The sequence below is a fragment of the Coffea arabica genome, chromosome 2e (genome assembly GCF_036785885.1).
Source record: "Coffea arabica cultivar ET-39 chromosome 2e, Coffea Arabica ET-39 HiFi, whole genome shotgun sequence".
Lineage (NCBI taxonomy): Eukaryota > Viridiplantae > Streptophyta > Magnoliopsida > Gentianales > Rubiaceae > Coffea > Coffea arabica.
The window spans coordinates 10572166-10599290 of NC_092313.1; the positions used below are offsets into that span (position 1 = coordinate 10572166).

A 27125-nucleotide genomic window follows, 5' to 3' on the forward strand; every position below is an offset into this window, starting at 1 on the left:
TTCCAATTCTTGAACTACTGGCCAGACTCACCCTTCACATATCATCAGCCATCATCCCTCTTTTGATCATCCAACAATTCCACCACCAATCATCAAAACAACTCCAAAAACCCAAATTGATCGTCAGCCAAAAAAATTAGTGTCAATCACAATCTTGAATCCTCTCTCTCAATCACTGTACTGCATTCATTGTCTGATAAGGATCAAAATTCAACAGACACAAAATGACACATGACATTTCCAAGAAAATGTCGTATTAAAAACTCCCACAATGGCCCCCACTCATGCTTGTATACCAGATTAAAGATACAGGAGTATAAAGCTGGTGTAGAAAAATACGGATAAAATGATGAGAATAATAAAGATTGACAGTCCAATTAATTGATTGGTGGCAGCAGAGTCCAGAGCCGAGTCCCCCTTAGATTCCCACCTCTGAAAAAGTTTTTTCCCCAAACAGTCTCCAACCCACCGCAGGACTCTCTCATCGTCACTTCTCCCCGCTATTAATTACCACTGCCACACGCACTTCACGCACTGATAGCCACAGAATCCACCTAAAACCCTAATTCTGTGAAAGCTCTGATTTTTTTATCTGTGAATGGCTAAAAAGGAGGATATTCCGCCGGACGAAGTCCGGTGCCGGAGAACGGACGGTCGGCAATGGAGGTGTACTCGGAAAGTAGTAGAAGGGAAAAAGCTCTGTCATATTCACTATCTCCAGGGCCGGAGAAGGCAGCTGAAGCAGAAAGTTCCGGAGTCGCTGAAATTGGAGAGGAAAAGCAAGAAAATTAGTAAGAAAGATGGGGAGAAAATCAGGGCTTGTTCGTCAAGATCATCGTCCAGGAGGATAGTGAAAATGGCGTTGGCGGCGGCTGTGAAGAAGAAGCAGAAGAAACGGTGCGTTTCTGAGGTTTTGGATGAGGCGTTGAGGAGGATGAAATTGAAGAGAGGTGATTTGCATTTGGAGTTGATCAGGGAGTTCTTGAAGAGGCAAGTAGAGAAGAAAAGGTTGAAGAAGAAGAATGAGGAGGAGGAGGAGAGGGAGAATGAGTGGAGTGGGGAGACTGAGTTGACTCGCGAGTTGCCAAATGGCATAATGGCGATTTCGCAGAAGAATTCCGACAATGCTGGTGGCCATGATGCTGTTGATGTGAAAATTGGAGAAAATTCGTGCTCGGGATGGAACACACAGAGGGGTTTTCGGTCCAAGAATATTGAACCCGTACCATTGAGTACAATGCAGGTTGTTGCAGTTGAAGTTCAGGATCTTAAATCGCTTATCTTGTTTAGTCATTTGTTTTTGGTTCATTTTCAGTTGAATTGGTGTACTTCTATTCTTCTTTTATGGCTATTGATTTTCTTGTGGAACTTTTTGGCTCCGTGGAAAAAGGTTGTACCATCTGTGAATTATTTGAGGAGAGTGAAGAAATGCCATTGGTGTAGGAGGAGTATTGGTTGTAATTTGATCAAGTGTTTGAAATGTAGGAAGCAACTCTTTTGTTGGGATTGTGTTAAAGAAAGGTACTTATTTTCTCTCTTGCCTTATTTGCATACTGCAGTTGTTTATGTTGATATATTTACGTAATTGTTATTTTGTTTTCTCTTGCATTTTTGTTGATCAGCATGCATGTTCTTGAAATCGAAGTTCTATGGATAAAAGTCAGAGTGACTTGGAGTTGGATGTGTAATTAATGGATTACCTTATTTAACTGGTTAAGCTACTTTAGAAAATGCAAAAATTATAGCCCATTCATAAAAAAAAAAGTGTCTATTTGGATGCAAGTAATGTTTAATTGGTACATTTGCTAGGATTAAAATGGACGAATAATTGGATAGAGTGTAAGAAGGTGATCAGATTTAGATATTACCGAACCAGTATATTAAAAGAATTAGAACCTTGTTTATCCTAAATCTAAACCTGTCTGGGTTCTCTTTCCCAAGTATGCGATGATCGCTAAACTAACAAATTCACAATAAAGATGAGGGGCTCTTTGGTCCCTACATTTTTTATTGTTAACTCAATCTCAATTGTAAACAGCATTTAGGAAAAAGAAATATGGAGCAATTAATAGTATTAGTTTTCAAAATTGGAACTGTGTGGTTAGAAATGGACTTCTGTTTCTGACAGAAAGAGGAGTAACTGATGTCTGGTCTAGTGAGAAGTTTGCTGATGGTTAAACTGTGTCATTCTTTTAGAGTTGCAATATATTCTGTTCCAGAAGCATACATGAGAATGTGTATTATTCTAGATTTGAACAGCTGTTTAATAATCACATTTGAACCGGACAGGTAATGCTGGTCTGGATTTTATTTCTCATATTAAATGGTGTACATTTTCCATTCTTAAATTAGTCTACATGTTTCTAATTAAAACCGGAGCCAAACTGAAAGCTATGGCATCTGACTGTGATCAGATACTTGGAGAAGAAAGAGATTAAGGTGGCGTGCCCTGTTTGTCGTGAAACTTGTAGCTGTATGATCTGCCTAAAACGTCGATGGAAGGAAATGAGTCATAAGGTTTGGCATATGAGATTTTAAAGCATGAATTAGCACATCCATATATGTACTTTGACTACTCAAGCTTCTACCTTTCTGCAATCTATTTGCAGGAGTTTTATAGGGATAAAAGGAAAATTGCGAAAATCCAACTACTTCATTATCTCATTTCCTTGCTTCTTCCTGTGCTCAAACAAATTAACCAAGAACAGAACATGGAGCTTGAGATGCAGGCCATGATTACAGGTACATACAGTAATTGGTAGAAATCAAGTTGTAATTGAGGCATCGAGCACCCTGTTTCAAGTTTCACATGTAACAGGTGAAGTACCATCCAATATCAAGATTCAGCAGTCAGAGATGGGAAACAAGAAGTTATGTTGCTGGTGAGTTCTGAAATGCTGAAATGTTTTAATGCTGTTGAAGAATGTATACAACTGTCCTGCTGCGTGTTTTTTATGTGGTGTTTTCAATCCTGGATCAGCAACAATTGCAAAACTTCAATTGTGGATTACCATAGAAGCTGTGCGAACTGCTCGTATAATCTCTGCTTAAGTTGTTGCTGGGAATTTTGTCGAGGAAATTTATATGAGAAATTTTGTTCCAAAGGTTGCAATGGTAGGGAAATTCATCGGTCTGCTGGTGAGCTGCAATTGAAGATAAATCACATTAGCACTTCTTGCATAAGTTCTTGCAAGGCGCCCCATTTGTCTCCGATGTCACTGAAGAGCTTGAAAGCTTGTTCTGATGGAAGCGTATTTTGTCCTCCAGTGGATTTTGGTGGATGTGGTGAGAGAAACCTTGATTTAAGATGCATTTTTCCCTTAAGGTGGATGAAAGAGCTGGAAGCAGGAGCAGAAGAGGTGCTTCAGTGCCATGACTTTCCAGAAACTGTAGTTGTGTGTTCTTGTGACTCATTGTGCAAGGGAACTGAGGACAAAGTTGAAATTCAGCCACTGCAAAAGTTGGCTAAGAGAGTAGAATCCAATGATAATTTCATCTATTATCCCACTTTAAGTGATTTAAACAAAGAGAAACTTGGACATTTCCAGCTGCACTGGGCTAAAGGTCATCCTGTTATAGTGCGAAATGTTATTCGAAGAACATCAGTTCTGAACTGGGATCCAGTTGTGATGTTCTCCACTTACCTTGAAAGAACAATTTCTAAGTCTCAAAATAAGAAGGAAGTGATTGATGGAGCTACTTGCTTGGACTGGTGTGAGGTCAGTGTTTGAGTTTCTCCCTCTTTACATAACAGACATCTAGTGAACTTCATTACAACTGTTGTTGCAGCTTAACAATAATTTACATTTCGGTTTTACCATTGAAAGTTAAGTATGCTGTGAAGATGTTATTGATTGTCAGCAGGTGGAACAACTAGTTATGTGACGCCCAAATAAATTATAAATAAATTGTGGCTGCATGATTTTGAAAAGATATAAGATCTGATTACCAGCATGTCAATTTTGTATGTTAGACAATTTGCCATTGTCCTTAGATCTAGTGAGGCATTTCACATAGGATAAACAATGCTCATATCATAAATTACTGCATATGTCACAATCACATTTGTCTATGTTATTAGGTGAGGACTGCTGTTGTTCTTTCTTCTAATTTCTTTGTTTTTTCTTTTCGTTGTCTTTTCCACTTCTGGTTTCTGTGCAAAATTGGGCTTGCAAGGGTAGGTTTTCTTATGCTGCTTTGATGTTTGTAAAGCAAGCTGCTGGACAAGTAGAAATGAGAAATGTTCAAGTTTGTTGCCAAAGTATTCTGTCAAACTATGTAGGAGAAAGACCTATTGCATGCATTTGGATCTTCTTATGTCTGTCTCATGCATCCCACTTTCTTCTGGTGCTAGTTGAATCTCTTCTGTTACTGTATCTTTGTAGTTGAATCTTCTTCTATCTCTGTCTCAGTCATATTTTCTTTTCCAGGTAGAAACTTCTGCCAAACAGATATTCATGGGGTCAATGGTGGATGGCACACATTTAAATGTGCAGCATCAGACCCTGAAAATTAAAGCCTGGCTTTCTTCTAGCGTATTTCAAGAGCAATTCCCTTCTCATTATGCTGAGATCTTGCATGTTTTACCGCTTCAGGAGTATCTAAATCCAATTTCTGGCCATCTGAATATAGCACTCAAGTTGCCAGAAGAAGCGGCGAAACCTGAAATTGGTCCTTGTATTCATATTTCATGTGGTGGTCTGGAGGACTTCATGAATGCTGATTTTTTGACAAAACTCTGCTTTGACTCAAATGATGTGGTAAATTAATATTTCTGTGCACGTTCAAAGTTCTTTTACATTTGAATTTATTTGCCTTCACGGTCAGTACAATTCTTGTGAGTATGCAATTTAACTTGCTGCAATTAGGTTTCATTGTGGGAACCTCTTTTCTTTTGTGGAGCATTTTAATTGAGCTTACAGCTTGACAGGTCGTTTAAAGTTGTGACCAGGTGCATGTCATAATTTTCTGCTCAAGAAAACTTGTCATGGCAGTTCTGTCACTTTTTTATATGTTGCAATAAGGTGACCTAATATTTATTGGTTTATTACATGTTCATGTTTTCTTCAGTTACAAGCATTTTATTATCTAATTGTGAAATCAGACTGACCTTCCATATTCGCATATTAAGTAACAATAACCATTATTGCGAACACTAGAATACCCATGAATAGAATTTCTTTCAGTTGAAATGACCTTTGCATCTGCTTCTCTCTTTCATTCTATATGCTCTCGGTGACTGAGCATACTTGAGTGCACGCACTTATAGGCTGATACAGCGGAAGGCAGTCGTTGCTGGAAGCAGAACATTCCCTGGTGCTGAATACTTGGGGTTCAAAATAAATTGCAATTGATAGTGTGCTGTGCATGTTAAACTGGATTTCGACCGTGTTATGTAGTTGCATAACATGCGGAAATACTCGTGCATGCCTTGTCTAATATGATTCTTCCCATCTCAAATTTCATTGCTTTGTTATAGTGTTTAAGAAACAATGTGTGATTAACATTGTTCTTATGGTGGATATGTTGAGAAAATATTCTACTAGGAGGATCTGGGCTTCTTTGAACTTCATTATTGGAAGAGTTCATTTCACTTGAATAAAGGAAATGTGTCCAATGTCTTTTTATGCTTTGCTGCCTTACTAGCTCTCTGTCTGACCATATAAAGGATTAAAGGAGGGCTGTCCTGCAACTGCAATAAAGAGATCATCATTGCTCCATCTGTTGCATGTGCACATAGACGAAAGCATATACATTGACCCACCTTTTGCAATAATATCTTGGCTATAGCAGCTTTACTTGTTGCTAAATCGTGGATACATGATTTTTTTCTGTTATCCTGCACTTCTTTTGTGCATCATCATTACTTTCAAATCCAGAATATTGGTTACTTCCTTGATTGATGTCTATGTTTTGGCTATCACTGCAATTTTTTGTTGATTTTTCTGTTACTATTGACTATTTGTGTTTGACCTCTTGAGACTTAATTTCAGTTTTCTTATTTTATTAAGCAGTAAAATGAGTAGACTGAACATTCTACGGTCACTTTTAGTTTACAGTCACCAGGAACCATACACTGTTTTGGATAAAAGGTGGTCTTCATGTACTTGCATGTGATATCTGGTGTGGATAGCCATAGGAAAAGATCCTGTTTCAGTAGGCTTTTCGTTAATAGAAGATTTAAAGCGACACATCTACTGATATATGGAGGTGCTTGTATTTAATTTTCTCATCTAATCTTTTGAGAGAGAGAGAGAGGGGGGGGGGGAACAAATAAATGATGTATGAGATTGTGCCCCTCAATTTTGCAGCTGTGTACTGGTATTGTCAGAACAAATTCTAGGTCAGTCCACAATAAATTGGCAGGAGGATGTGAAACTAATCAAGATATGACTTATAATTGCTCCTTGACTCATCAACTTTCAGTCTAGCTTGCACATAAAGTTAGGATTCTTCTGAAGTTGTAAAATTATTTGCAACTAACTCTATCTGCATTTCAGGTTAATGTTCTTGCATGTGTTACGGATGTTCCAATCACCAGAGAACAGTTCAAAAATATTCAAACATTGATGAAGAAGTACAAGGGTCAAGACCATTTGCAATCAAGCAGAAAGAACAATAATCGAGGTCATTTGCTTTCCAGCAGTAATTCTACTGAAGTAAAAGGAAAATCATCTTTACACAGTGAAGAAAGTCAAGAATCAGGCTTGCAAGATATGATGGAAGAAAGGTTAAGCTTACCTAATGGAATTGCGAAAGTGCCTCTTTTCACTGGCAATTCAATTAAAGGACAAATATCATGCTTTGAAAATGGGAATATACCCTTTGATTCTGAAAATGAGTCTGAATTTGATTCTGAGTCCTCAATGCTTTGTTCTGGAAACATTCAAGGATTGGAAGATTCAGATGATGAGACTTTCTTTAGGGATATCGAGAGCTCTAGTTCTTCCTGCGAGAAACAAACAGCCAATCCATCTGGTGCTCAATGGGACATTTTCCGTAGACAAGACGTCCCAAAACTTCTAGAATACCTCAGACGGCATTCTGATGAATTAAGTTCTGCATACTGCTATGGCGGACACGTAATATATTCTGAGACTCAAGCTTCTCAAATAAGATGAGGATGTAAGAGCATCTTGATTAAGTTGTTTGTGTCTATTGCAGGTGGTTCATCCAATTCTGGATCAAAGTTTCTTCCTCGATGCATATCACAAGATGAAGCTTAAGGAGGAATTTGGTAAGCATAGTTTCTTCTCTGTTAGCTACTCTCTATCCATACGAAGAAGAAATATTGTAACCGAGGCAGTTCTTAGTCGTACTAATGGTACTTCAAACATGGAACATTCCTTATCATGGAGCTGCTTTTCACTGTTGCCAGGTGTTCAGCCATGGACCTTTGAGCAACACCTAGGAGAAGCTATCATGATTCCAGCAGGATGTCCATATCAAATTAGAAAACTAAAGGTGACGTAAACCATTCAGTCTAGTGTTGCAGATATGATTGAGTGTGAAACTTTATGGTTGCTCATAATTCCTTTGTGATTTAATTGCTTTTACCAGCATGGAAGGTTGTCTACTGTAGAACATTCTCTAAAAGTAGCAAAAATTGAATATCAGTATTAAGCTCAAAACTGTCACAAAACTTCTATATTCTACATTTAGGGTTGTCCTTTGTTATAAAAATGTTTGCTTGACTTCATTGAAGGACAGTCTCTGTTACTCCATTGTGAAATCTTCTACCAAATTGCATTATTACTGAGAGTTTTGCTTCTTGAAATTTGTATTTAAGCATTGTACTTCTCGAGTAATAGTTTTTGGACCTGGATGTTTAAGGGTTCGCTATCATAGTTGCTAACTGAATGGTTTTCTATATCCTCTAAACTGCAGCCATGTGTCAATGTAGTCCTAGACTTCATCTCACCGGAAAATACAACTGAATGCATTCGCTTAACTGACGAAATCCGTCTTCTCCCACTGCGCCATAGAGCCAGAGGAAAAGTGTTGGAGGTGACTTTGGATCAAACTCACTACTAATTTACTTCTGCGGAATTTGAGCTGCATTTAACAGAAAAAGAAAATAATGTGGAATCACATCTACAGGTTAGGAAGATGACAGCATATGGAATCAGCAGTGCAATTGAAGAAATCCAAAAGCTAATGTGCAGAGAGTAAGTTTTCTTGGAAATATCAAAACGTGACAAGTAGTTTGTCATGCTTTTATGTTTTTACCTCTATCTCTTAGCTATTGAGCATTCATTTGACATGCAAAAAAAAAAAAAAAAACAACTGGATAGCAACTCAGTGTCCGATTAAGACAATTGTGGGGGTCCATCTCAAGTTCTTAAATTCAGTTGGGTGAGTGGTGAATACACATTCTTCACCCTTCTCTTCCTCCCAACCCCCCCACCCCCCAAAAAATAAAATATAAAAAAAGAGAAAAGAATTGAATGTAAAGGGCTGGTGGCTGTGGTTATGAGGTGTGAAAGGAAATATTAGCTTCTTGTTCACTGGAAAATTCTTATCTGAATTTATGTAATTAGTATTTGGACAAAGAGAAAAATTATTAATTTACTTCCTTTAGTAGTAGATTGATCTACATTATGGTTTAATTGAAGATTATGGTCCTCTTAAAGTAGTTCAATGTAGTGGATTACAAGTGCATCTTCTCTGACCAAATTTGTCGAAGTCTAGTATTTAGTCAATATCTCTCATCCTTTACTGTGACGTATCATTCATTGAGGTTACTGGCTGTGATTCTTCTAGACTAGTAAGGCTTTTGGGTCCAAAGCAAGAACTCTGAGAATAATTATGAGATATCTTCATTGTTGTAGTTACTAGATGTTAGATGGACAATATGGCATTAATTCATGTAAACGGCTAATGGAGTTAGATAAGAATAGTTTTTCTTCTCCAGTTGTTTGCTGACCCTATTGAGTCCAGGACTGGTGGCAAGCTTGCTGAGAGATGATGTACAAAGGGTAGCAACTAGCAACTATACTTTAAGCAGCTTCTTGTCCGGAGATAGGAGCTTTCTTTTTGATAACTAATGGCCTTGTCTTGCTACAAAGCTTGTAACGCTGAAGGTCACCACATCAGTTAATTGATGGCCTACAGTTAAACAAGGGTCTTATGCCACCAAACTTTCAGATTGTAAAGTGGTAGTAGTCCTTTGCTGAACGAAACACTTCGTCTCTGAGTCTTTGCCTTACATTTCTTACTTCTTTTCATCTGTTTTGAGTTGGTATATACGTGATAATTTTTCTTTATTACTTGCAGTTATGTGTAACCTTTTGGGGTGCTTCGCTAGCTTGATGAGGCAAAGGTGGATTGCATATCAACTGGGAGGTATTTGACATTCAATTAGAGCTAGAGCTTTGAGCTTCACAGAGACTTGGTTTGACATTTGGCTGCCCCGTTTCTCTAAAGGAGGCTGTGATTTGATTCCCTGATGGTTCAGGATAATTGTGCCTGTGTTCTTAATATGGGTGCAGATAAGCAAAACTCAAGAGAGAGCTTAATCGGTGATAAAGGAGGTTTTGATTGAGAGAAGACTAATTTGTTCTGCGCTCTTTCCCAAAATCTCCTTTTGAGTGAGATAAATGATCCGCATCTTCAATTAATATACCGCATGGAATACCCGATATTGAATTGTACATAATCCACGATTATTTCCTTTATTTTTTCAAAATATGTAATTTTGGAAGTATAAATGAAAACTCAGTCAAAATGAAATTTAGCTTATTTTCCTACGCAATTTTATTGGCTGCAACCAAATAAAGCTTGTAAATCGTAGCTTGTAAATCGTTTTTTTGAGGTACAGCAGGTAGTTTCAACTTTCAGGCCATTCTGGATAATTCCAAGAAAAATGAGAAGACGTGTACTCAAGAGCAAATCCTTGCGTAAAAACTAGAGAACAGAAAAAAAAAAAAGAGCATGGAAATTATAAGAACACAAGTAAGTTCATGATCATCTTTGCCGAATGTAAAAAGATGAAGAGATAAGCTAAAAAAATAAAGGAATTCAATTTATTTCTTCACATCTTGTGTCTCGTCTCTCGTCTCGTGAGCAGGGAATCTTGAAGCTTTGCCTCTCGAGGTAGTATCTTTGAAAACAAAAATTTATGAATACAAAGACAAAATTTCCAATTGCAAAATTTGTGACGCAGCGCAAGGGGAGTCTAGTTGGAACAGGTCTAAGTAGATACACGCAAGAAGAATACTAGTACGCTGTGAGATGGTATACATTACTGAAGTTCTATGCGATCAAAAGAATTGCTATGTAACCATAGCAGCGGTTAGAGATTTCCTTAAGGAGCCATGAGTCCTTCAATCGTGTAAGAGAGTGACTTTGCCCAGTCCGCTTTGAGTAGTAGCGTCTGAAGTGTATGCATTACATCATAATCAGGATCTAGCTTTCGCTGCCAACCCTATAAACAGAAAATCAAAGGCATAAAAGAAAAATAAAAGGTCAAAACTACAAGGCTCATACTAACACCAAAACAGTGGCAAGAAACATACCACAAGAATAACCTTAACAATAATAAAAATGACAAACGAATGAAAAAGGGACATAAGAAAAACCAGAACCAATATCAGCCAGTGAATAATTATTGGGAAGTTCTGCATTATCATTTGAATGCTGCAATATGACAAAAGCTTCAAAAGAGAGACAAATTTAATGCTAACATTTTTAAAATGTGTTGTCTGAATGCTGAACACCATTGTCAGCACCCGATATTACATCAAAAGCCCATAATCATATGAATGGACTAGTTATGGGGTCGTGGTGAAAGTTTAAAACTAAAATACAAGCTCTCACAGGTTACTAGGGTTATTGAAAGTCAACTTTACCATAATATAATTTTTTTATTGCCCCAAACTGGATCATCAAAATGCCCACTACAGTGCTTGCAACAATGAGTATGGGATAAATGGTTAGGCCTAAAGCACATTATCCTTTTCCCCAATACCCAGGGCGGTTCTAGTTATCCATTCTAACTCTTAGTTTAACGAGCAGCAGAACTTCTTCGAAGCCTCAAAACATGAAAGTACAAATTGATGAAATAATTCTTCCAGAAATAATATATCTTTACAAGGGGATTTCAAACGCTTAAGAGCATAGGAGCATTAGTGGTCTTATTGAAAACAATTATTCTCTAAGACCTTAAACTTTAAAGTCTCTAAGCATTTATTAATTTATTTTCATTTTCTTTTCGGGCAGATGGTGTTTTTGGAGTGGAGGAAAGGACAGCAAATTTGCTCAAGCAACTAGTCACATTTCAGTAAAAAAGCAGCATAAGTACTTCCAACACCTGAGGGCATGGGCATGACATGCATACAACTGTCAGACACCAATCAGCAAAGAACGAGCATGCACTCCATCAAGCATCTTTTCACAAAATGTGTCATAAATCACACCAACATGAAGGGAATCTATACCTCAAGAACCAAAGTTGTAACCATGACTGTGCACACATTGCCATCGATGTTTACTCTATGACGCCGAACTTGCTCAAGTAAATGCTGCATGCAATCAGCCGGATGAACCAAATCACCTTCTGGAGTACCCCAAAAATCAAACGACTCTTTCACTTCCTAATAAAAAGCAGATGATTAGAATGATAACTATGCTAAAATTAGGAGGATCACTAATCACAAGCTTTACACAATAAAAGTCAATTCTTTGACCCAAAAATACAGAATCTTTTCCTTGATTTTCTATTTGATGAACCAGTAGGAAATTGAAAGTTACAGAAGATAATCCTACACAAACCAGATAAAGGTGTAAAGGATAAGAATTCCAGAACCCCAAGATTATGTCTGTTTCCAATGCAAATGGAAACACAAAAGCAGGACTAGGAACTATCCTTTAAGGAGGTTCACTAATATCAAACATCATATGTAAGATGCTGACGGAAAAATGTGGAAGGGTCCTTTAGTCCATACCCCTCCTTGGTTCTCCATAATAGTGTAGATGCTGGCACAATTTTAAACGGTATCAAAAGCTATATATAGTAGAAAACACTAAAAGAAATAATATAGCAGTGTTGAGTGTGATGATTGACGTGCCAGGTCAGCCTACTACTTCCTATGGCATATAATAAGAGAATTACCTGGATAAAGTCCTGTGGGCTGGGACAATTCTGTTTTTTTGATAATCTTAGTGTGCACTCTGCTGCTGTTTGACCATCCCGACGAGCAACAGCCTTGAAAAACTCTAATAGATTACTTCGATCACTTTTAGAAAGCTCAGCAGTCATTCCTACATCAAGGAAAATAACATGAGGCTTTGACTTGAAAAGGCGCTTCCGAGAAGGCTTGGTCTGAGCCTCCCTAACAAGGATGTTTCCAGGATGCATGTCAGCATGAATGAAGTTGTCTACCTGTTAAATACAAGGGAAAAAATTCTCAGCCATGAGAACTAACACTTAATGTTAAAGACTAAGTAAATGTTCGTATCTTCCCCCAAATGTGTGACCAGACAATCTCAGCATTGTTTTAGGAAGGTTGGTGTTATTTACTAAAATTCAACTTAAGAGGGTGTTTTTGGAAGTGACATAGGATTCAAAATTTGTAACAAATTCAAACAATAGATCAAATACCACGTTGCCCACTATATCAACATGGTTAAACTTTACTTGCAACAAAGTCAACAAAATATTGAAGCCCGCTTTGCTTCCCTTCCCCCCCTCCCCCCAAAAGGGGGGCACAGGAACCCAAAGAAAAAAGTGACAACATACATGGATTGGACAATATTAAAAAAAAAATTACCAGAAGCATTTTCAGTAGTGCATGAGTTCCGATGTGAGCAAGTGAACTTTTAAGTCGTTCATGCCCCACAATCTCGTCAACATAGTGTGAAACACATTCCCCTTGCTCAAAGGTTTCCACCAACACAGCAGGATGCACCAGTGGATACACAGGCTTTGGGAAAGAGACATCCTTCCATCTGCGAAAATTATAAATGAAGCGGCTGAGATGGGCAGCTTCTCTTGCAAGATCAACTTGAGACATCATAAAAACTGCAAATTGCTGAACACTCTCATCCAATCTCAACCAATTTAGTGCCGGAATGAATTTTGATAATTTTGCCACTTTGTTGATTATCTCAAAATCTCTTTTAATTGATTCACCAACTCCAGGATGTCTCACCTTCACAGCTACCATCATAGGCTTGTTGTGACGACCACGATACCGATACTTCAAAGAAGCTCGGTGCACCTGAGCAATACTTCCAGATGCTACAGGTACTTCCTCAAAGTCATCAAAGATTTCAGTTAGCTTTCGGCCAAAAGCCCTTTCAATAGTCTTTTTAGTGTATGCAAAGCTATGTTCGGGTGCTTTGGTGTGAAGCTTGGAAAGCTCAGCACATAAATCTCTGGGAAAAAGATCTGGCCGTGAAGCAGCCCACTGACCCCATTTTATGAAAGCAGGACCTGCCCTTTCCAGCGTTTGATGGACAAGCTGAAGCCACACTTTCCTGTACCGAGGCCCAAAATAATCCACAAACGGAGCCATGGAAATGCTTGGTGAAAACAAAATCGCCAGATACAGGGCGCGAAGCAACAAAACAATCCCTTGTAATACAGCAAGGACCACTTTGACAACAAAAATATGCCCATCCTGAGCCCGCATGTATATTGTATTCCTTGGCTGAAAGAAATCCACGTCTACAGGGGCTTGTGCCCATGCTAAATTTCTTCCAAAAGCCAAGGCGAACATTCCAGGCATAACCACATAAGAGCGGCTCAATGCTAAGCTAACTGCCTGAGCAATCCGACTGATTGGCTGTGGAGTTCCTGTATTGCAGGAAGGTCTCCGGACAAAACTTTTCCAAGCAAGTTGGGCACGCTGTGCTAGTGTCCTACCAGGTGACACTGCTGAAAACTTCTTGACAAACCCGCTATGGGTCTGATTTCTAGCTCCCCACAATGAAGATGAAACTGGTCTCCTAGCAGGAAGCCCGTACTGTGAATATAGTCTATAATTATGTGAATATAATCCTGGTCTAAAAAGTGGTCCATATTGCAACCCATCAGAGTATATAATGGTCGACTGATTCTGACGTACAGATTGCACAACTCTCTTAACACTTCTAACCGTCAAGAATCTGCATTCCCACAAACAGAGTTTAAAAAGGCGGTAATATATCCAGATTCCTCTCATTTTGCTCTATAACATAATAAAAAGCATGAGAAACAATTACTGGGTTGAATGGTTTGCTAACCTTGTCCCAAAGAGTAGGAACAAAAAAAGAATAATACGTAGTGAATCAAATCCATATTCTAAGCTAGAGAACTACAAACACTAATTTAAACCCTGAAGGCCTATCTCATCAGAAGGTCCATATTCTAATGGCCAGAAACCAACCAGAGCACCTCACCATACAATGCTAGAACCCCTCTTACTTTCCACATGAGCAAAGCATAAATTTGAAGTAATTTGGGGGCCCAATAGCAATATCCACAACAAAATTCAGAAATAATAGAAACTAATGATTTTGCCCATCACATCCGATTAGTTATAATCAACGAATAATCAAATACGAAACCAGAAAGTGGGGGAAAAGGAAGACAATTGGAAGGCGGAGGCGAAAGAGGAGGGGCGAACCTTGACATGGCGAAGAGACGGTAAACGAATGAAGACATGAGAGGTCTAAGGAGCGGCTACAGCTGCGGCGGCAGAGGAGGCTAAGATCGGCGACGAGCATTTTCTACGGAGGATTATCGGCGGCGGACGATATATTTGAACCATAAACAAAAACTAAACCCTCCCAGAATTAAGGAAAAACATATGGATTTTCTGCCCAATAATATTCCACTTCTGTATTACTTCTATTATTAGGTCTCTGGATTTATTTATTTATTTAGTTTCTATATCTTCTTGTCTACGTTGATACTTGAAAGAAAGTTTCTTTTTGACTCGGACAACTCAGCTATGGTTCTTTCTTCTTTTTGGGTGTAAGACCTAGGCCGAGAATAGTATTCAAGCTGGGCGGCGGCGAAACAACGCCATTGGAAATTAGAAGGAAAGAAACCCAAAAGAAAATGTAAATGCAAATCTAGGAACAGAATCGATTTTTTTTTGTGAAATAAAAAATAAAAAATGAAATATTAGTTGGGTCAGGGTTGGACCAAATTCGAGCCCATGGTCGGTGCTGGTTTAATTGACGGTCAATTTGTAATTAACGCTCTAAAATTGACTTCCTATGTAGGCCGACGCGGCTCAGTTAGAGCTAGAATTGGGGATGGCAACAAGGACAAGTATCCTTAGGTAGGGCTGATTGCGAGCGGACAGCTTGGTCAACCGAGGTTCAAACTCGATTTTCGAGCCCCAGCTTGAATAGCTTGAGCGGGGATGTAAGTGGTGTATTTTTTAATTTAAATAATATATATCTTTTTAAATATGAAATTACCACTAAAGATTTATGCTTGCAAATAATTTACAAGATGATTTGTATACTTAATAAAATTTTTTGATGGCAAAAAGGTCATAGAATTTGAAATAAATATAATCTAATTCCATTTTCCATGTCTTGAGCTTAAATGCTCAAAAATGGGATCTAATCGAACTTCTATACTTAAAAGCAGCATCAAGTACTCGAGCTCGATATGACTCGTTTTTTACTCGAGTCATATTGAGTTGAGTTCGGGTTTTTTTATCATTTCATTGAGTCGAGTTCAATCTTCAATTTTTGAATTCGATCGACCTCGAACTCGAGTCAAGTAAAGTGAGCTCGAGTCAAATAAGATGCTAATAGTGTTCGAGTCGAACCTGAATATAGCATTATTCGAACTCGACTCGACTCGTATACACTCCTACCCTCAGGGACCTAGGAATGAGGTAGGAGTTAGAGTGAGGCAAAGGTAGTGACGGGGGGATTTTCCTCCCCATGTATTAAATGGGGTAGGAGGCAAGGCTGCATACCCCCCACCTTATCCCCCATCCCGCACTTGCCTATATTTTAATGCTATAATATTATTATTATATAAATATATTGTATGAAATAAATAACATGTTATGTTATTATGATAAAATGATGTAATTTTTTTGCTAAAATTTCAAAATAGTGATTAATAAAACTATTAATAGATCTATATAAATTGAAAAAATTAAATTAAGTAAAAAATAATAATAATGATAGTGAGGCGGGATAGGTACACCCACAAGAATATTGGAGCCCGGTAAGGGCGGTGCAGGACAGCGAGAGTGGGGGCCGGGGCGGTGGAGAGGAGTATTGTAAAACACCAAAACGGGGCAATTTTGGAGTCGGGCGTTGCATCCCTTGCTAGGACTTCAGTTGGTTGGATCTGGGACAGGAGTTTGGACATCGATTAGGTCGGTTGACCAAGTATGTGCTTTGGTAAGAGATTATTTGAAAATTATTTTTAAATAATATTTTAATATTTTCGTGATGTGATATATATAAAATTTAAAAAAATGATAAAAAATGTATTGTGATAATTTTTTTTTTTTTGGTCAAATGATGAGCTATCCTAACAAATACTTCTCTCGATAAAACAAAATGAAAAGGATGTCTACATAATAGGGGTGCAATCACTATATTAATCACTTTATTATTTGGGCTTGGCTCCCATTGTAACTTGTCCTTCTTTGGGCTAGATGAGTGCTGTAACAAATTTTTGAATTCGTACTTGAGTTGATATGAATTATGCACTATATTTATTTATTTATTTATATAAGTATAATTAATCTCGAAGAGCATTTTGATATTCAAGATGTGCTTGGTGGTATCCGAGTTAACTTGAATTTTAGAGTTTAATATCACTATATATTTATGCTTTTCATTGATTATATTTTACGGTTGCAATATATTTTTATTTTTTGAAAAAATGTTTCCTGTTTAGATGACTATTTTTAAAACTTTTTGTAGGAAAATGTATTGTAACAATTTAATACATATGAGGTAAAATGGATATTGAAAATTGTATTCACGAAAAATGTAAAAAATAATTTTTTTTTTAAAAAAATCACAATCCAAACTATGAAATCCATTTTTATTTTTCCTTCTTTTGGTTAGAGAAATTTACGGTCATGTGGCCATTTCGGAAACTACAAAAAGTGGGAGTACCATTCAACTGGCTTGAAAAAAAGACAACTGCCTGTACCGGGGTTAGTGAGGTATCTTTAGGTCTTAGTAGCAGCTGCTCTGCTTAGGTAGTTATCCCACATCGAATTTTGGGGGGGGGGGGGGATTTGGGTTAGGTTATAAGTCTCCTGAGAAACCATAAGAGTTGCCGGCTTTTGTGGTTTTCTCGGGGTTTAGGTTTGTAAATTAACAAAAGTCATTCAATTGGCTTGAAAAAAAGACAATTGCCTGTACCGGGGTTAGTGAGGTCTCTTTAGGTCTTAGTAGCAGCTGCTCTGCTTAGGTAGTTATCCCACATCGAGTTTGGGGGGGGGATTTGGGTTAGGTTATAAGTCTCCTGAGGAATCATAAGAGTTGCCGGCTTTTGTGATTTTCTCGTGGTTTAGGTTTGTAAATTAACAAAAGTCATTCAACTGGCTTGAAAAAAAGACAACTGCATGTACCGGGGTTAGTGAGGTCTCTTTAGGTTTTAGTAGCAGCTACTCTGCTTAGGTAGTTATCCCACATCGAGTTTGGGGGGGGGATTTGGGTTAGGTTATAAGTCTCCTGAGAAACCATAAGAGTTGCCGGCTTTTGTGGTTTCTCGGGGTTTAGGTTTGTAAATTAACAAAAGTCATTCAACTGGCTTGAAAAAAAAAATGTAAATTGATAGTTCAATATTGGAGTTTTTTTTCCCCTAACATTATATGGAGTTATGGACTGTTCGAGTTGAATCATAGAAAAGTGAAACGTTATCTGTAACATTAAAAGTTTTTGGACTAGAAAACGGAAATTCAAGTCAAATCAAGCACTTTAAAACTCCCAATACAGTTAAACCACTAAAGATTAGTATCTGCAAATCTTTTAACACTTCCTCTTTTTCTTTTTCCTGTAATCTTTTGACAAGACTACGGTCTAGTTATATTCTTAGAACTTTTCTTATAGATGCTAAAAGTTTTTAAACCATATTAGTTTGAAAATATGACCTTGTCAATAGGTTAAAGAAAAAAAAGGAAATAATATGAATTAATGAAGAAATAGTAGCTATTGCCACTGACAAATAAATCTCCTTTTTTTCCTTTTGTTTTTAATAAATAAAAGATTTTCAACTCAGAACTTCTTGCTACTAATTCCTCCTATCTTACTATCCAATTCAATCCTCTTGAATTTCTTACTCATAATCCCTCCTAACGTACAATCAAACCCAATCCTCTTCCACTGACAAGTAAGCCTTATTCCTCGAAGAATTGAGAGTTTTTCACCTACTGTGACTGCAAATGAGTCAAGAATTCTCAAAACATTAATCATGTGTCAAAAGACTCGAAACTCGCATCCCTTGATTTGCTAAGCATCAAGGAAAAAAACACCGGGCCCCGGGTGGGGTGGGGTTTAGGAATTAGGATCAGATATGCTTTGTGTTCAAATCAACATGTGAGATCCCAGCTGCACTGTGGGATAGCTACCCGTCAAAACGTCAAGGATGATATTTTGGAGCTAAAAATACTTTGATAATTTCAGTACCCGAACTTATAATTGTGATTATCTTAAGGCAATGAGTCAACGGAGCATGCATATTTTCAGTGTAATTTTCTAACATTTCAGGGACCATAATGACAAGTTGAGACTATCATCTAGGGCATACGTGCAGCTTGATGAGCTAATTCTGCTATTTTTCTAGCTACTAAGCTAGGTAAAACTATGAAAGTGATATAAATAAGCACGTCAATGTTACAATACATGTTCATATCTGGGATTGCAAAGTGTATTTTGGTTTGGAGAGGACAGACGTTTTGTGTCCTAGAGCGAATCTTCTAAACATGTAGAAAAGGTTCTGAATTCAAGATCTCTCAATCCACTTAAAAACAAAACATGTAAAAAAGGTTCTGAATTCAAGACCTCCCAATCCACTTTTAAAAGTAAAAGGCTAAAAGTAAATAGCGCCTCAAATTATATTATATTTACTGCCCAATTTATATACTACAATGACACGTACGTACAAGAAGATAAACTAAAAATAAAAACTTGACTACGGTTGCACATCCCTTAAGAAGCTCTTAATGACCAAAACGAACAAAAACAGCACACAGATTATACAACCACCTATACATACCCTGTTCTATACCATGCATGTTGGAGGATAAAACAGGAACTAGCACGCTTTCAGACAAGGCATCAACGTTTCCTATTTCCAGCTGGTTCCTTCTGTGAGTTGAAATATACGGCAGCAACAGGAAGTCCGAGTTCATTGTGGCTTGCAAATTGTCGAGTGGTGAAGTTGTGACGGGGTTCTGGTAGCGTTTTTGGCTTTTCCATTCTTCCTCTCTGCTTAAAAAGCGCAAAAACGTAGCGGTGGATGCCCGTTGGTGGCTGAGGTCCTTGGTATGCTACCAATTCTTTGCCTTCCATTAGAGAAATCAATAGTATAACATTACTCGATCAAACTAAAAATATACCACAAAATACTTCGAATGCAGATTATTAAAGTTAGGGAATGATTGATGATAAAGTGAAATTTAAAAAAAAAAAAATTAACCTTCGGAGGCATCCCCACCCTCTGGGATGTTCACCACAATCCTGCAACGCCAAAACAAAAAAAAATGCCAAAACGATTCCAAGTTAAAATTCAGGTAACCGTATCCGAGGCCAGACAATTTTACATGTATAAGTTGATATACAAAGAAGAAAAAGTATACCAATGAAGCCACTCTCTGAAAGTTGGATCACTTGGACTTGGCGCATCAGGATCGACCATAACCTGCAACAGAACAAGAACCGACCCTTCAATTTCTAAATGCATGCTACTGAAAATTTCAACCTAAAAGATAAAAAAATGAGAGAGAGAGAACATTTGAATCCTCATAAACTTTTCGTAAATTGTACTTGATTGAACTCATGCAAAAGTTTGCAGGGTTTTTTTTTTTTCTTTTTCTTTTTTTCAATTTATGTGCTTGTATGTGAGTATATACTAATGAGTATGTATGAGATGGCACACTTACAAGGGTAAAGAGACTGGCGGCACGGGCACGAGAGCCATTTACGCGAACCGCAGGCTTGTGAGCAGAATGGGATGGCTTTATCTCACAACCATTTCCGACCTGTTTTGACCCATATTGTACTATCAATTCAGCAGCTGGTACAAACATGTCGAGCACATCTCCGATCACCCTCCCCACCACCAGCGGTTCAACTGGCCTAGCCATTGTTGAAGCTTGAAACAAACAAGTAATATGATTTGATATGATCTCTGGTCTGATTTTATATCCTATTCCCTTGTCGCCTGGCCCTTTTGGGCCTAATTAATTAGGAGGAATATCTTTTTTTTTTTTGTGTAAAGTGATAGCAGGATCAATTCAGATCAATTCAGTGTTGTAGTGTTAGTAGCAGGCGAGAGAATATATAATTGAGTTGGATGCGTGGCAAAATGTTTCAAATGATTGACACGTGGGCTCGCCATCTGTATTAATCCAACGTGATGGACACGTGTTGACCATGTAAGTGTTCCTCGGCTTGAAATCCACAAAACAGTCTGAAAACGAAAATTCGATGAGTTGTAAACGGGTCCAAAAAGAAAAAAGGTAAACGGATCAAATCGAATCAATCTTTTGGCTGGTTGAATTCGATTCAAGATTTTGGGCTCAAAATAGAATCTCACATGGTTTAAAATTAGAGCTCAAGTTCAATTCAATATTTTTTTTTTTTTGAGGAAATTCGATATTGTATTCAATAATTATGCAACAAACCAACAACATATATATATATATATACACGTGCGCACGAGCGCATGCATGCGAGCCTAAAATACTAGGCATATACTTATTCGAAATATAAAAATATTATTCGAACTTTTCTAAGGTTAAATGAAACCAATACTGAAACTCAATTCATTTGCGATCCTACATGAAAGTGATACTTTGAGGTACCAAAATACATAAATTCATCTAATTATGTAGCTGTTAGACAACATAATCCCATGTTAATTAGTCAATACCAAATAAAACTAACTAATAAGATATCGAGCCATTCTACTCTTTTTTTTTTTCCCAGAGGCAATAACTCTTGTATAATCTAATCTATTATATATTAGGGAAGGGGGCGGGCCTAAAGAAGGTCAGGGATAACTCAAAAGGAACTGAACCATCACCGGATCAAACGAAAACACTACACACCCGTCTGAATTTTTTAAATAAAGTCACTTTTAATGTGACAATCGATGGAAGACAAAATTTCTCACCCCATTTTAACGAAACCTTGCCTCCCACTTCACCAAACTTTAATATTTTGGTGGTGGCCATCCGCCTTTGGGCTGGTGGCTAGGCCATTCTACTCATTATTGTTAGTTTTGAGACGTAACTTCAGGTTATTTTGGAGTACTATTAAAGCTAGGCCTTTCTTTTCCTTCGAAAAAAGCTACGCCTTAGGCCTTCATCATCATTGCTCACTATTGGTATTTCAATCGAGTGAAAAAAAAAATAGTAATAGATGTCTTGAAAGGGCTCCCATCCGACCTCGTGCCTTTTAACTTTTGTGACCACGTCAGATTCGCACCAAAATGAAAAATGTTAGTGCTTTTAACTTTTGTGACCGTATCAGATTCGCACCAAAAAGAAAAAACCAAATCAGATATGAATAGTTGATGGAAGAAGATCCGCTTAGTTTGATTTAATTAAATTGGACGAATAGCTGGAAAGTTAATATATTATATTCGATAAACGATTGATTGAATGACAAATTAATGAATTGTAGAGGGCTTTTTAGTACAATGCACTATGTAAAGTGCCTGTCTCATTTGAAAAAGTGCAAGTATTTTGTTTTCACGCCGTTTGCTTACCCACTTCCGATAAAATTTTTGATGGGTTCCTCTCTTGGAATTTGGAAGCCTCTCCACCACTAAAAAGAGGGATGTCTTGTAAGCTGCCACGTCAATTGAAGACAGCACTCGTCAGCTTTGCAAGTTGTCAAAGGAAACACCAACTTTTTTGTTTAAAGAAAAAAAAACAATTTCTTTTCTAATGAGAGATGAATGGGATTTAAGAAATGGAGAGAGAGAGAGAGAGAAGGGAAATTACAAGCTCAAGACATCTAAGCCTTGGAACCTCAAAATGGTAACTGACAAGGGAGTCAAGAAAGCATTATTAAACTCGGCTCAGCTCAGCCTAGCAGTTAAACCGCTCAATTCAGTGAATCAGCCATTGAAACAGACTGGATAATATTTATAAGTAATTTACTTGTAAATTCTACATTTATTAAAATAATTAATACATTACATGTATTTATAAAAGATTATTTTAGTGACTCATTGATTGAACTAGTGTCTCGTCCATCGATTTTTTCGTTGAGTTCCTTCCCATGTTGGATTTAATAACTATGCACAAAAGCATTAAAAAAATAAAATAATGACATCAAATAAAACAAAAAGGCACCAACGGTTAGGGATGTGAATCAAAATCGAAATCGGTAATTCGGAACTTTGAAATCGGCATTTTTCAAAATTTTTGTATTAGAATTTTTGACCGATTTCGATTTCGAATTCACCAATTCCGAATTCAAATTCGTTCCAAATTCAATTTGGAATTCGGTAAATTCTAATTTCACCGAATTCATGAATATAAAAATTATTATTATTATTATATTACATATATATATAATATTATATATGTGTGAAAACAAAATTGAAATCGAAATAGGAATTTAGATTTCACCGAATTCATGAATAAAAAAATTATTATTATAATATAAATGTTATATTATATATATATATGAAAAACAGATTTGAAATCGAAATAGGAATTCTGAATTCCGATTTTGATTTCGATTTCGAATTGTGAATTCGAAATCGGAATTTTCGATTTGAAAAATCTCATTACCGAATTCGACCAATTCGAAATCGGATATTCCGAATTACTGAATTCGAAATTCCAAATTCAATTCGAATTCGGTCGGTAAATCGGAATTTTTCGATTTTGCACACCCCTACCAATGGTTATTGAATCAAATAGGAAGAGACTTGTTGGCCTTTAAGCAGGGTCTCGAATACGAGTCTTGTTAGGAGAGTGATCTCTTGAAATGGTTTCGACAGTGCTCGATTCTAGACTAATCGGAGTCCAATATAGTCACTAGACATTGGGAGTGCACACCAAGAAAATAAAAAATAAAAGGAAAGGCTTTCTCTAGCAATTTAAATTGGGACTCCGAATGGCTTAAAAAAAATTTCTTTTAATTTTTTTTTTAAAAAAAAAAAGAAAAAGAAAACGGACATTGGACGATCGATTCAAATCCAATTACCAGGCTTTCTAAACAAATATCCAAATACACCCAGATCCATTGGGTGAATATATGGACCTTGCCGGCCTGTCGTCCTATTACCTTTCTCGTTCTTGGGCATGGCAGCCGAAATACCTGTAGCAACTACGGGAATGGGCTTGAGGCCCACCAGTGACCTTGAAAAACTCTTAAGAAAAATGGGGAAAAAAAAAGAAAAAACTCCATAAGGTATTGTTTGTTTGCAAGAGAAAGTGAGGGAAATTTTTTTTTTTTTTTTTTTAAAGTTTAAGTGGGAGGTCTCGTATCCTGAATCTCTCATTTACATTCCCTTTTCTGTACCGTCCAACCCATCACTCATCTAGAGGAAAAGCTAGTCATTTCTTCTTCTTGTGTTTGTTTAGTAGAAAAAGTAGTGTTTGTTATTCCTGTACTTTTCCTTAATTTTCGCCAAGATTTTGGAGGAAAATTATTGGTTACTAACAGTATTTCTATTAACGATTCTAACCACTCATTTTCTCTTAGAATTTTTCTGATTAAGTAAACATACACAGGAAATTGATTTTTTCTTTTTTTTTTTTTTACTTTACGTCACTTTACTTCACTTTTCCTCATAAGAGATGTCTTTTGGTTAACGTAGATGCACAATGAATTCCACCCACCGTCCAGCAGCACCGATTGCCCACCCAGTTCTTCATATACGTCTTAAATAATATGTTCGATGTAAATATCATAAACTTGACGGATATGATGGGAATTTTATGAGTTTTACCCTATTAACTATGTTGTCGGTTTCCTCCAATTAACTTTGAGGTACTACTATTATCAATATGGTTCTGGCACACTTCAGGTCTATTTAACTCAAAAAAGGAAAAAATGATGGATATTCTTCAAGCTATTTTGAAATATTAAAAGAGGCTACTGCTTTTGTTAATAAGTTGTTTGAGAAATTTATATAATTTTGTTCTTCATTATGGGGTAATAGTCGTGTCTCAAAAAAGTAAGAGAAAGAAAATTTTAGCATCGAAGAAGTTGTTGCTTGGCTTCATATAGTTAGATGACCAGTAAAAAGAATGCATGTCAATTTGGCCCATCGACACATTTATTCAGCATTTATTTTTACCAAAAGTTTCTTGTAATAAATCACCTAATCACCTTTCTTTGTTTACGAAAAAAAGATGTACTTGTGCTCTTTTATTTATTTATTTAAGTTTATTTCTATGAAAATGTCTTCAACATATTTTGACAAATCAGGTTGAATTCTTCTTTTTTTTTTTTTTCCTTACGCAATTAGATTGGATTCTTGAATTGGATTTGATTGAAATAAGTGCAAAGTATACTATTATACGCAATCAACATGCATGATAACCAATTTGATAAATCAGAACAAACCATTTCTGTCGGAATCAGTCACCCATACTTGTGGCTCGTGCTAATTCCTATTTCTTTTATTCAAAGTGGAAGATGAAAAATTTTGAAGCACTTTTACCTTTGCATGACTGAGTTCGAAAATATTTTGGCCAAAGGTCGGTGGTGTAGATGCATGGTGGCAATCCTAAGTCAATTCCCAATTTTCGTGTCCACGATGGATTTCGCCTTTCAACTTTGTCATTGCGTCTTTCACCAATCTATCCTTCCCACAAAAGCACCAAATAATTGGGCAGCCTCGATCATGTATCCACATGATAAATATGGTGTCTTTTACACTGGGTGAACTAGTTCTACACGGGAAAAATACAAAGAACATCTTTTTTTAGTGCGTTCATTCCTGTCTCAGTACACCACGCATGCTTAGTATTAGCGTTATCTTTTTAGGGTTACTCGCAATCTGCTCGCCCCCTTGGGTGCAGGCACTAAAAGTACGCGTAATTAAAGGTCCAAAAATGCCTTTATGGTCCAAATGCGCTGGTTTTGCTAAGAAGAAATGTAGTTAGTAATTATCTTCAACTTAAAACTAAAGGTAACAATCCTATAACATAAAGCTTGGGGCATCCTTTCACTGTACCTATATTTCTGTATCCCCGTAACTTGAATTTCGACTCTAAATTTTACACATATGACATATATTTAGCTAGTCTGATTGGTACACATACGTTGTTGTTACTATAAAAATAATTTTGTCATTTCTTCCGTTCATGGCCCGGAATTTGATACCAATCCAGGGGAATAGGCCAAATTATTACATGGACGGAGCACTACAATAGTTGTCTTTTTCTGTTCTTTTCTCTTCTCAGTTGTCAATTTTCAAGAAATGAAGAACCATGTTTAAAAACGGAGAATATCTACTTATGTACGTATGCACTGTACCTTTCCACTAGGCACGAGAATTGTTATATATTTGTGTACGTATGCACTATTTCTTTCGACTAGGCACGATTGATCACGAAATTCCTCAAGATTGATCACGAAATTCTCCTTCGATGATAAAAACTTGGCCAATTCTGATTCTCTATGGAAAAGCTATCTTGTTGCTGATGTATAGTAGAGCATTAACAAAATCCATAAGCAGCCACACAGATGCCTTCTCCCTTTCGAGTTTCTTTGCTTTCAATGAATTTAGCCATTTATTTCATCGCGTGTGCAGGGAAACTAAAATAACAATATGGCTCCATGAATTGCTGGAAATCTCTTGCTGATGTATTGTATTGACAACTTCACACATTAGCCAGCACAATGAATTAAAAAGGAATTAAAGATATGATCTAATACTGTGGTGTTTATCACGATCCACCACCAAGTCAAATTTGTATTTCGGCTATGACATAATTACAGAGAGTGATTCAATACACATGCATGTACATCTCTTTCTTAACGTGCTTTTTTTGATCCTGGGCGGATCTTGCTAGATTTTCTGTGGTGGCATAAACGTTTTTCTTTGTCATCACACAAGAATGCTGTATATTCTCAGAATGGAGAGGTAATTATGCTCAAAAAGGACCTTTAAATCCGACATCCTTGACTATAGAGTTGGTGATAACCGATAAGATCATTAGCTCTTGGGCCACATGTATACCGACAAGTGTACCCTTTTTGCAGTTTGGAGATGTTCAATTCAGACCCTCAATTTATCTTCGAGGATAAGTGATACTTATTAGCCCTTGAGATTGGCTCGGATGGTTTCGAGATAGTTTAATTAGGTCTCGAAGTCGTGTGTTCGAGTCACCTTTCTATCGCTTGTGTATCCTTGGGGGCGGGGTGTACAGGCACAGAGAGATTAATTAAGTTGACAAAATTGAGATAGTTCCTGTGTTGGAAAAAAAAAGTGATGCTTATTATATATGTAAAGGAAATTCCTGCAAAATTCATAGGCATGTGAAAACACAAGTAGTTTAGTTTCAAAGAAGTCAAAACATTGCTTAAAATCGAGGATGGTAAAAAGATGTCAAGAATTTGAAGGGCACCGAGGACTTACTAGGGCCGGAAAGCTGGAAAATCGCATATGGCTCTAAGCATTTAACTCAGTGTTAGGAAAGCAGCTTTCGCTTCGGCCTGAAATTATGCCACTAGTAAGTCAACAAGATTTTTGTTTTTTTTTTTGTTTTTGGGGCAGTATTTCGTTCCAGTTAAGAGTTTACTATGCATGGAGGAAAATTGAAGGAGCTGATCCATACTTCATACATTTGCCATTGACTAAGCTGCTCAATAATAGGCTTGAAAGTTCAGCTAATGTCGAAATGTGTGGGATCCACGTTCTGATTTCAACACAGCTTGTCTGAGAACGACAAGATTAGTTCATTTTAAATATAATAAAAAAATATATACACTTATTATTATCAACG

At 37.0% G+C, this 27125-nt stretch overlaps 3 protein-coding genes across 7 annotated transcripts; 1 reads left to right on the forward strand and 2 right to left on the reverse strand.

Moving 5' to 3' along the window:
• The first annotated feature begins 252 nt into the window (after window positions 1–252).
• On the forward strand, window positions 253–9754 carry LOC113725900 (lysine-specific demethylase JMJ28-like). 3 transcript variants are annotated; one of them, XM_072078878.1, is made up of 14 exons: window positions 253–1243; window positions 1391–1521; window positions 2415–2517; window positions 2610–2742; window positions 2819–2882; window positions 2981–3719; window positions 4596–4760; window positions 6501–7082; window positions 7165–7237; window positions 7379–7464; window positions 7888–8007; window positions 8101–8168; window positions 8941–9158; window positions 9277–9754. In XM_072078878.1, exons 1-13 carry the CDS (start codon window positions 599–601, stop codon window positions 8966–8968), a joined length of 2937 nt encoding a protein of 978 aa, XP_071934979.1. In that variant the 5' UTR covers window positions 253–598; the 3' UTR covers window positions 8969–9158; window positions 9277–9754. The 3 variants fall into 3 exon arrangements, with proteins under 3 accessions (XP_071934979.1, XP_027105133.1, XP_027105132.1); XM_027249331.2 differs by having other exon boundaries at window positions 265–1243; window positions 4431–4760; XM_027249332.2 differs by lacking the exon at window positions 8941–9158 and having other exon boundaries at window positions 263–1243; window positions 4431–4760.
• A 244-nt stretch (window positions 9755–9998) lies between these two features.
• On the reverse strand, window positions 9999–15099 carry LOC113730886 (uncharacterized). Of its 3 annotated transcripts, none has more exons than XM_027255860.2 (5): window positions 14610–15089; window positions 12771–14109; window positions 12113–12382; window positions 11439–11594; window positions 9999–10426 (listed from the first exon to the last, which is right to left on the reverse strand). In XM_027255860.2, exons 1-5 carry the CDS (start codon window positions 14645–14647, stop codon window positions 10307–10309), a joined length of 1923 nt encoding a protein of 640 aa, XP_027111661.1. In that variant the 5' UTR covers window positions 14648–15089; the 3' UTR covers window positions 9999–10306. The 3 variants fall into 3 exon arrangements, with proteins under 3 accessions (XP_027111661.1, XP_071934980.1, XP_027111662.2); XM_072078879.1 differs by lacking the exon at window positions 9999–10426 and adding an exon at window positions 10446–10638 and having other exon boundaries at window positions 14610–15096; XM_027255861.2 differs by lacking the exon at window positions 9999–10426 and adding an exon at window positions 11946–11976 and having other exon boundaries at window positions 11556–11594; window positions 14610–15099.
• A 3924-nt stretch (window positions 15100–19023) lies between these two features.
• Window positions 19024–20458, reverse strand: LOC113730887 (protein MOTHER of FT and TFL1 homolog 1-like). Its single transcript, XM_027255862.2, has 4 exons — window positions 20085–20458; window positions 19782–19843; window positions 19622–19662; window positions 19024–19487 (listed from the first exon to the last, which is right to left on the reverse strand). Exons 1-4 carry the CDS (start codon window positions 20286–20288, stop codon window positions 19261–19263), a joined length of 534 nt encoding a protein of 177 aa, XP_027111663.1. The 5' UTR covers window positions 20289–20458; the 3' UTR covers window positions 19024–19260.
• Between the last annotated feature and the right edge of the window lie 6667 nt (window positions 20459–27125).